Source organism: Rhamphochromis sp. 'chilingali', assembly GCF_963969265.1.
Source record: "Rhamphochromis sp. 'chilingali' genome assembly, chromosome: 1".
Taxonomy (NCBI): domain Eukaryota; kingdom Metazoa; phylum Chordata; class Actinopteri; order Cichliformes; family Cichlidae; genus Rhamphochromis; species Rhamphochromis sp. 'chilingali'.
Window position 1 is genome coordinate 27,552,691 of NC_137929.1, and position 10,364 is coordinate 27,563,054.

Genomic DNA, 10,364 nt, shown 5'->3' on the forward strand with positions numbered 1-10,364 from the left:
CCTGCTGTGTTTTATCTGTGTGGAGTTTTCCTCCTACTAAACTGTAGCCATCAAACAAACCTCTCTGCAGAAGAAAGCAGAGATATGAGGCTTTAACTCACCCAAAATCAGGCAGCTCACACCAAAAGAAATTAAGCTGGAAGAATGACGAATGATGAATTGTCCATTTAACAATTTAAGAGATCTGTAATTAGATTTTAATTGCGTGTTTTGCTGTTATGGAGCAATGGGCAAATTGTAATTACACTGAGAGCTTCACCAGGGACTTGATCTTTAATCACATCAGGCTTCACTGTATTTGCGGAGTTCAGCAGTTTTCTTGAGTCTTGTGTGTTAATCCCTTTGCTTTGTAATCACAATCATTGGGAAGCACAGCAGGTAGTGGCCTCAGGCACAAACATTCACTCCTGCTAACTCCCGTCTAATCCATATTTCAACACTGCATTGTCCAAGTCCCTCCATTCTCCATACATTATCAAGAAATACTGCGCTGTGAAGAGTCCGGGGCAAGCCTCCGCAGCAGTGCTGGGCCCAGGTGTACTTGTGTCCACAAATGTAAAAAGCTAAAAGCAGCAGCAGAGCGAATCCAGCCAGCAGCCTTTGAAAGCGGGCTGAGCTCTGATAGATATGACTGCTGTATCAGCACACTTTCACTGTTCCAAGCTGTACTGAGTCGTTAACAAAACAGTGGAAAAACACCGCATGCTGGTACAATGCAGCACTCTGAAGAGCAGACGTGGCTTTCACAGATGATTTTTTTTAATGAACGCAGAAAAAATGTATCTCTTCATCAGCTTTAGTCTGAATTAATAAGTGATCAGGTGTGGGTGGATTTTGAAGTGCATTTGCTGTGCACTGATATAATATTGTCGTTTTTGTTTTATATTTTTGGACTGGATCTCGGGTGACTTATAGGGGAATTAATAGTTTCTTTAGTGTGTAAATCAGGTAAGGATTTCAGTGAGAGAGAACCTTGCATAAATCATTGCTCCCCCCCTCCGTGCTACCAAAGAAGTAATCGAAGTGAAAGTGGTTTCAAATTTCCAAAGCCACTTACTGCTTTTAAACCCAAAATACCATATACCGTCATCGCTCCTCACCAAAAAAGACAACCTTTAAATATACTACTCCCGAGTCTGCGCTGCGCCCACTCAATCATAAGTCTTAAGTACCCCAGGGATGTTGCTGCATGACAAATGGCTCTTCTCTTTCGGTTGTCTGCTGCTGCCAGGAAGAGTGCAGTGATGATGGAGCGCCAGAGTGGCACAAAAAAAGGGCCGCAGATATGCAGACTGGTCCCAGAAGGGCAGCGATAGTAGATAAACAGGCGGAATATAGTTCAGGGAAAAGTTTGCTTAATTGGCTGAATCTGGCTGTTTACTGAAAGTTTTGATCACTCGAGGTGCATGATGTTTGAGTGTTTTCTTACATATCTTACTGCATTTCAGTGCAAACCTGGTCTTTCAGTGGGCTTTTTTGAACCCTCCACTTCCATTTGAATCATTCCATACTGGGTTTCCTAATGTGGGAATTAAGGGTCCACTTCTGGTTCAGGTCTAACCTTCAGAAAGATGATAGGCACTCTTTGATATGATGCAGAACTGAATCTGAGTCACGCAGCCTTAAAGGTGCTTCACAGTTGGTATGAGGTGCTTTTCCTCAGCATCTTTCTTTGGTCGGCACCAAATGCCAGTTAAAAGACTTGTAAACGAAAGAAACAAGGAATCTACTTTAACTAACTATGGTGAGTGACATCAGTACTGCATGGGTGAAGAAATGGTGCACAGAGTGTTGTAAATGCAAAAAAACCCAAACCATTGAGGGACCAAAACCCAAAAAAGTGTGTCAGGGAGGAGAGCCACCCAGCGACTGAGCACTGAGCTCTGGCTAGTGTCACTGATTGGAAACGAGCAACAGCTCAGTGCCCACAGGTCAGACACAACAGGCCGAAAAGGAAAGAGGGTGGAGTGAGTGGCCACAAAAAGCCCTCACCTGTGTCTGCATGTTCAGTGGAACACAGTGGATTTGCTCTAGTGTTTACGCTGGACTGCTGCTCTTCTTGCTTCACACTGGTGTTTGTGGGGTTCACAGGGACTTCTGTTGTACTGAATCAGTCACTAAGACAGGTTCTTACGTGAAAACTGGCAACAAATTTCTAGCTGATCTGTGTTATTTAACATGTATGTGTCATAAACGCACATTTGAGAACATTTGTATATATACCATCCTTTCTGAAATATTTGATTTTGTGAAGCAGTGAGTGCAGATAAGTATGGTGCATGTACTCCTTCAAACATGCAGATCAGCAGCCATCCTTATCTGCATTTACTGCTTAACAAGATCAAATGTTGGCCTGTCCAGATATTTTAAAAAGCCGCTGTTTACTCGTGATTTGCTCAGCGTTTCCTTTACAGCCTGTGCAGGATGGCTGCAGGGCGCTGGGGGAGGCGCTGTCCTTGGTGCTGCAATTATGCGCCTCTGACCTTCTATATGAAGGAAGCATCTACAGCTTACGGTATGCCGACATTATATAACATCCTACGTGTGAGTCAAATGGTTTGACTTCGTGTTATTCAGACTGAGCAGCCAGCTGTGTTTAAATACTGCCAGAAATAACACAAAGAACATTCAAATTACGTGTAAACTGGCAACAAAATGCACTTGGGGATAAACATGACGCTCGAAATTAATTTCTGAAATCTATAATTAGCGTGCTTGTTTGGAGATAATAATACACCACAGCTCCATAAACTACACCTATCTTCAAAAAAATAAAAAGGCAAGCGACGCTGACCACATATGAAACGTTGGGGCAAAAACAGATCAGCTCAGAAGAGACGTGGTGGTCACAAGCTGACTAATAACGTCTAATCAATTCCCGCGTGTGGCTGTTTAACCAACAGTTACCAGACTGGAGCGCTGACTTAATAAATATTTAAAGTGGACGGAGGGGAGCCGCAGCTGATTTGCTGATGTCAGGGAGCCAGTGCAGCATTTCATGGTGCAGGGTGGAAACGCGCGCTGCCATCTGCCTCGATCCGTGCTCTCTGCAACCCTCACACATGAAAGCCCGACAGGAAAGATGCCGCCAGCTCTCAACATTTGGGCATTGTTCCTCGTGTCGCTGTGCTGCCTGTGTCAGCCGGGTCATTTAAAAAAGCCTTTCCGATGCCCTTCAACATGCAGCTGCTCCAAGGAGTCCATCATCTGCGTCGGGTCCTCCTATATCCCAAGAATGACCCCCAACGAAATCACTTCTTTGTGAGTAGATGGCCTGCACTGTAAAGATATATGTTTTAAATGGAACAGTACGTTTTCCGCAGTGCATACATGCAATATATGCTCGAGCCACAGCCTCAAGTATGATTCTATAGCTGTGCGCATTTTATAACACCCTATAAAATAAGAGCTGATCGCAAAAAGCAATGCAGTGTTTTTCTCCCTGTTTCCTCGCCGATCACTTTTCAGCATTTTACTTTTTAGGAGTATCGTGAATGGGACTTTCAGCGAGGTCAAAGAGGCGATGTTTTCCCACATACCATCTCTCCAGCTATTGTAAGGATACTTTGCCAGCCTTTGATACTTCTAAAATGATTTGATTGGTTGACATTTTTAAGTAAAGGTTCTTATCGGGCAGATTTCAAATTAGTTACTTTTAGTACATAAAGCATCAGTTTCAAATGTTGGGCATTAAAATGGCAGATGCATCATTATGTGAGGCCAATAATGGAGTCACGACGGTCATTATACATAAAGCATTGGTTATAGCAGCACGAATCAAATGAGGCATTTATGCTTCTGTAGCACATGGGGTATTACTTTAGTGGAGATAAAGTAACGATTTATAAAGTCTGTTTGGTGCATGGTTAAGCTTTTTAGTAGCCGGGGCTTTTCAAATGGTGCACACCTGGAAATAAATAATGGAAACCCAAATCTGAGCTTTTAGTGCTGCCCAGTACCTACAGTGTGCTCAACCATCAGTCTGCTTTGTTACAACACAAGTGACAGCTGTGATGTCAGCCTAAACAAAGGCGTGGCACTAGCCAAAGTCATCATACACAATAATTCTCAGCTGAATACTTTATTTGGTAAGATGTAGGGTGGTTTTTTTTTTCAGTAAAACATTGAATTCAAATGACAAGAGGCCATAAAATATGATAATATAATAACTAATTTAACTCAATTTTGTTTGGACATTGCTTTAATAATTGTGCTTACAGCATTTGGCTCTGCTTTTGGAACCAAACTGATTGTGTTACTGTGAAGCTGAAACATTTTAATCTGTTCTATGTTTTAGAGAAAAGCCTGAAGCGTTGCATTTCTGCAGTTGGCTGCACTGTAATTGATTGTATGCTTATTTTTTTTGCAGGCTTCTGAATTCCAATTCCCTGACAACTGTAAGAGATGATGCATTCTCAGGGCTACCACATCTGGAGTACCTGTGAGTTTCTTTCTTTGTTTGTTTTTTAATGAAAGTAGTTTAAAGAAAATAACTGAATATTCAGTTCTCTACATCAGTTTGGTGAAAATAGACTTGCGAGGTTGTTTTAATGGGAATGAAGCTTTTCTGTTGGATGCTGGCATTTTTCCAGTGGGGTAGGCAGTTGTTGGTTACACGCCCTCTAGTGGTTCCAGTACAACTAGAAAACAATCTTTGTTTCTCTTTTCATTCATCACACCAAAGTACACCAGCTTCTCTACTGGGTACACCCCCCTCCCCCCCTCCCAAAAGATGCTCTATTGGACTGAGACCTCGTGATTGTGGAGGCCATTTGAGAACTGTGAACTTATTGTCACGTTCAAGAAACCAGTTTGAGATCATTTGAGTTTTGTGACATGGCGAATTAGCCTACTGGAAGCAGCCTTCAGAAGATGGTACACTGTAGTCAAAAAGGGATGCACATGGTCAGCAACAATACTCAGGTAGGCTGTGATGTTTAGATGATGTGGCCCAAAGTGTGCCAAGTAAATATCCTGAACCATTAACATAAGGCAGGATGGAACCATGTTTTCATCTGCTTGCACATTCTGATCCTAGTATCCAAATGTTAAAGCAGAAGGTGAGACTTATCAGACCAGGCATCGTTTTTCCAGTCTTCTGCTGTCCATTTTTGGTGAGCCCCTGTCATTGTAGCCTCAGTTTCCCGTTCCTCTCAGCTGACAGAGCGGCACTAGGTGGGGTCTTCTGCAGTTGTCCGCTTCAAGGTTCAGCAACTTGTGTGTTCAGAGATGGTCTTCCGCACACATCGGTTTAACCTGTTGTTATTAGAGTTTCTATTGCCTTCCTATCAACATTAAGCAGTCTAGCCATTCTCCTCTGACCTTTGGCAGCAAAAAGGCATTTCTACCCAGAGAACCCCTGCTCATCCCAGCAGATCAGCAGTTTCTGAAATACTCCACAACCATGCCACATTCAAATCCCCTTTCTTCCCCATTTTGATGCTCAGTTTGATTTTCGGAAAGTCGCCTTGACCATGTCTATGTGCATAAATGTATTGAGTAGCTGCCATATGATAGTGGAACAAGTGTACCTAAAACGTTACTGGTGAGTCTATATGCACATATTCCAAAGTCTTGCAAATAACAAAATAAACAAAGCCTTTCACTGAACCATTGCCCCAGAACAAATACATGTGACTGTAGCATCAAGTTATTGCTATTTAACAGAAACATCAAATACAAGGGTAGCTATGATCACAATCAGCTCTTACACAACTTTTACAAACATTATGGTATAAATTGACTCTGGAAAGCTCACCAGATTCAGTACAATGTCAGAAATATTCTTTCTGAAACTGAAATAGCAAGAATATAGAAAGTGCGCTCAACATCCCCCCAACAGGCCTCGTTATATATTGTCTTGTATGTTTTCAAATTGTTTGATTATTGTAAAAAAAGAAAATATGTACATTATATAAAGTGTGTGTAGCTGCTTTTTTGAACCTTCTTTTAATTGGTAGCTGTAGCTAGGGAGGCAGAGCAGCTCCAGTCTGCATGCCAAATATTCTTGGGCAAGATACTCAAGTTCCTCTCGGTTGTATCCATCAGTGTCAGTGTTTGATAGAAAACACATCAATAGAATATGCACAGAAAAAAGTCCTGGTCTGAATTAGACAGGTTTCAAGGATTTCAAGTGCTCAGGTAGAATAGAAAAGTGCTGTACAAGAACCAGTCCACTTACCTTTGGTTTACTAGCTGTAGCTGCCATCACCAGTGTGTGAATGTGTGTGTGAATGACTGGATATGTAAAGCGCTTTGGGGTCCTTAGGGACTAGTAAAGCGCTATATAAATACAGGCCATTTACCATTTAGCTGGCAAAATGTTGAAATTGATCAAAAATATACTTTTCTTTTTCTTCTTGTTGATCCACAGATTCATTGAGAGTAACAAACTAGAGACTACATCAAAATATGCCTTCAGAGGACTCAGGGACCTGACTCACTTGTATGTTCCAGTGACTGAAAATACAACTGATGCATGATTTAATGATGTCTCTTTTCATAATCAACTGCATTTGTTTCCAGGTCTTTGGCAAACAATAACATTAAAGCCTTGCCCAGGGACCTCTTCATTGACCTTGACTCCCTTATAGAGCTGTGAGTTTGTACATAGTAATAGGTAAATAGCATACTGTGTAATTCTTGCAGTCTGTCTTTCTCCCTGTTCAGCTGTGAAATACAATATTCTCTTTCTGCAGGGACCTGCGAGGCAATGCCTTTGAATGTGACTGCAGAGCCAAGTGGCTTATGACGTGGTTAAAGAACACCAATGCCACAGTGTCAGATGTTGTGTGTGCTGGACCAGAGGACATGAAGGGCAAGCGCCTCAATGATATGACCAGCCTGCAGAATGAGTGTGTCTCCACAGGTGAGAAACACCTGAGCCAGCTGCCCTTCTCTCATGTCCAGCTGAGATCAGGATGAGAGGACTCAGCAGAGTCATTCTAAGAAGTGTAGAGGGCATTCATTTAACGTGGCTTTGTTGGTTTGTGTAAAATACATTTCCCAATGTTCCTTTCCACAGATTTCATCCTTCATCAGTCTGTTGCCTCAGAATCGTTGTCTGTTGACACATTCAGCTATAAGAATGATGTCTACGTGGCCATTTCTGCTCCCAGCACAGAGAGCTGTATGATTTTCCAGTGGGACCACATAGAAATGAACTTCAGGACTTATGATAACATCACAGGTAAAGTTTGATTTCGCCTTCTGCAGGAAATGTGTCCTAACTTACGACATAACTGGAAACCCCTCTTGATCCTCCAGCGCAACCTTCTAACCGTTTAAGTCCTTGCAGGCTGTGTCGACCCAACGTGTAGTTACATCTCTCAGGAGGTGCATGTCAGGTTACGTGGAAGGTTAGGTGAAGGGTTAAAGGGCGTTTCCAGTGACACTGTAAGTTAGGAAGTCTAAATCACACATTAGGCTAACAAACACTCCCAGAATGCTTCCAGTTTCATTCTCACGCGATTCATGTGTTTCTCTGCCCTTTAGGTCAGTCCATTGTGGGGTGCAAATCTGTCATCATTGAAAATGAGGTGTTTGTCATTGTGGCTCAGCTGTTTGGTGGTTCCCACATTTACAAGTTTGATGACGACCAAAGCAGGTTCAATAAGTTCCAGGATATCGAGGTGTCCAAGATCTCTAAGCCCAATGATATTGAGGCCTTCCAGATTGGCTCTGATTGGTTCTTTGTGATTGCTGACAGCTCAAAAGCCGGCCTCTCCACCCTCTACAAGTGGAATGATAATGGCTTTTATTCGTACCAGTCACTGCACGAGTGGTACCGCGACACGGATGTAGAGTTTCTCGACTTGGATGGGAAAGCTCACCTTATTCTAGCGAGCCGCTCACAGGTTCCAGTGATCTACCAGTGGAGCCGGAGCAACCAGAAGTTCATCCTGCAGGGTGAGATCCCCAACATGGAGGATGTAGTGGTTGTGAAACACTTCCGGATCAAGGAAGAGCTCTACCTGGCTATGACGCGGTATATCGGTGATTCCAAAGTTCTGCGTTGGGGCACCAAACAGTTTGCTGAGATCCAAGCTTTGCCCTCTCGAGGCTCCATGATTCTCCAGCCATTCTCTTTCAAGGAACGTTACTATCTGGCTCTGGGAAGCGACTACACCTTCTCACAGATCTACCTGTGGGACGAGGACAACAAAATCTTTGACCGCTTTAAGGAGGTGTACATCCAAGCTCCACGCTCTTTCACCGTGGTATCTACCGACCGCAGGGACTTTATTTTTTCCTCGAGTTTCAAGGGAAACACGCAGATCTTTGAGCACATCATCATCGACCTGAGCTTGTGAGGGGCTGTGCCTTATTGTCCCTTCTGAAATCAAATGTCTTCCACTTGAAAGACAAATTCAAGAAGGAAACAAAAGAGAAAGGACCTTATAAACTGTTAAATATCCACACCTTCATAGTTTTCACTCACAAAGTAGAGCAGGGTCAAGATGTACCGTGACTATTTCTGAATGGCCTTGCACTCATGGATCCTCAGACTTTCTGAAGTACTACCCTTTCATAACTATTACTATTCTCAAAAATACCACTGAAGTTTATGACGGGTTAAAAAAGAGACATTTAATTGAATCTATTTGGATTTCTCTTTTTTTTGTTTAATATCTTTCTCTCAGTAGTTTTATGCAGCTAAAAATACATCAGGACCTGAATGAACGTAACAAATTTAATCTGATTTGTGGTGACTGATGATGGATTGATTGATTTTTGCCACCTACCTGTATCCTCATACCCTGTGGTAACGTACAGTACCTTGCCTTATCAACACTGGGGTCTTTTGTTTGATGGTTACACAGCGCCTCCTTCTGGCCGTGATGAAGTACCACACCCCTCTGCTCTTTCCATTACAGGGAATGTCTAGAAAGCACAAACCTTTAATTAACTTAGCTGAGATCATAGAGTGTAGCTGTTTGTTGGAAGGTGTCTTTGTAGATGCTGTAGATTATAATGCATACAGTAGGAAGCAGTGGTTTGTTGTTACAGTTAGTAAAATATCCAGGACTTGACCTTATACAAATTCATTAACGGAGAATCAGAATCAGAATCGTGTTTATTGGCCAAGTATATGTGCAGACACATACAGGGAAACACAACAGAGAATCGCCATTTAGATACAGCTTCTAGATCTGCTGTAATATAAGTACAGAGAAACTTTATCAGTATTGCAAAGGAGCTGTGTTTAGATGATGTCAGGGAAAATAAATCTCCTGATATGTTTAAAAAAACAGTTTTGCCCAATTAACAATTTTTTTTTTACTAACATCTGAAGTCAGAAGAATCAGAGGCCAAATTTGTATGACCACAAGGAAGGAAAATAAATGTACATGTAAATATATCTTCAAGCTTTCAAATTTTTATTCTGCTTTTGGAAATGCTGAATGTTGACAAGCTCCAAAATGTACATAAACCAAGGATTGTAATGTCACCACCTGTTTGAATGGACCTTTGCACTTACAAAACTCAAATGTTACTGCAGCCTGCAAGTGCATGACATTCAAAAAAGGGTGTTTGCCAAATTCTTTTTAGATAAACCTAACAAAGACTAAAAGTGCTTCTAGGTTAACAATATGCAAGCGTTAAAAATTCTTTTGTATGATTTTGTTTAAGCCTAATGAATGTTCCTCTTAAAAATATGATGTAATGTCAAAATAAATCTGTGAAAACATGACTTCTGAATGTGTTTTGTGTTGACTGATAATCAGGATTATGGTTATAATTCGAGTTTTTTTTGTGTCACTGTAGTGATTAATCCCTGACACTGATCATTAAAAATAAAACTTCCCTTCTTTCCCTAAAAAAACCCCCCAAAACAGACATTATGATTGTAAAGTTGCACAAAGAAAGAAGAAACAGTACTGTCTGGTGTTTGAATGGTCACAGATCCAAAAGTGTAAAACCTGATAATGTGCAGTCCGTATGCAATCTGACCAGCACTAAAATCTCACCATTATATTCTGCCGTTCACATGTCAGTATTTCAGACACTCAAACACTTAAACACCTCAAACCCACTGTCAAATATGCTGGTTCAAGTGTGGCGATTTGAGCTTCTTCTGCAGACACAAGCAATAAAGCACCTTGCAGTCAACGAACTCCTCTGTATGCCAAAGTTTTTTAGAGTCAAATGTGAGGCTGTCTGTCTGACAGATAAAGCTTCTTCTAAATTAGGCCATGCAGCAGGATAATGACCCCAAGCTCAGCAGCAAATCTACAGCATGGAAGTCCAGACCTCAACCTGACTGAAATGCTGTGTATAAAGGAATGCTTGCAAATGTCATTGATTTGAATTTATTGCTGCTAACTGCTGGTTCTGTAAACTACTCAATCATAGAATGATTA

General features: G+C 41.7%; 1 protein-coding gene across 2 annotated transcripts; it reads left to right on the forward strand.

Moving 5' to 3' along the window:
• Window positions 1–2,960: 2,960 nt before the first annotated feature.
• On the forward strand, window positions 2,961–9,677 carry lgi2a (leucine-rich repeat LGI family, member 2a). 2 transcript variants are annotated; one of them, XM_080892515.1, is made up of 8 exons: window positions 2,961–3,261; window positions 3,484–3,555; window positions 4,370–4,441; window positions 6,374–6,445; window positions 6,526–6,597; window positions 6,699–6,868; window positions 7,025–7,189; window positions 7,495–9,677. In XM_080892515.1, the coding sequence occupies exons 1-8, from the start codon at window positions 2,999–3,001 to the stop codon at window positions 8,310–8,312; spliced, it is 1,704 nt and encodes a 567-aa protein (XP_080748641.1). In that variant the 5' UTR covers window positions 2,961–2,998; the 3' UTR covers window positions 8,313–9,677. The 2 variants fall into 2 exon arrangements, with proteins under 2 accessions (XP_080748641.1, XP_080748642.1); XM_080892516.1 differs by lacking the exon at window positions 6,374–6,445.
• Window positions 9,678–10,364: the final 687 nt, after the last annotated feature.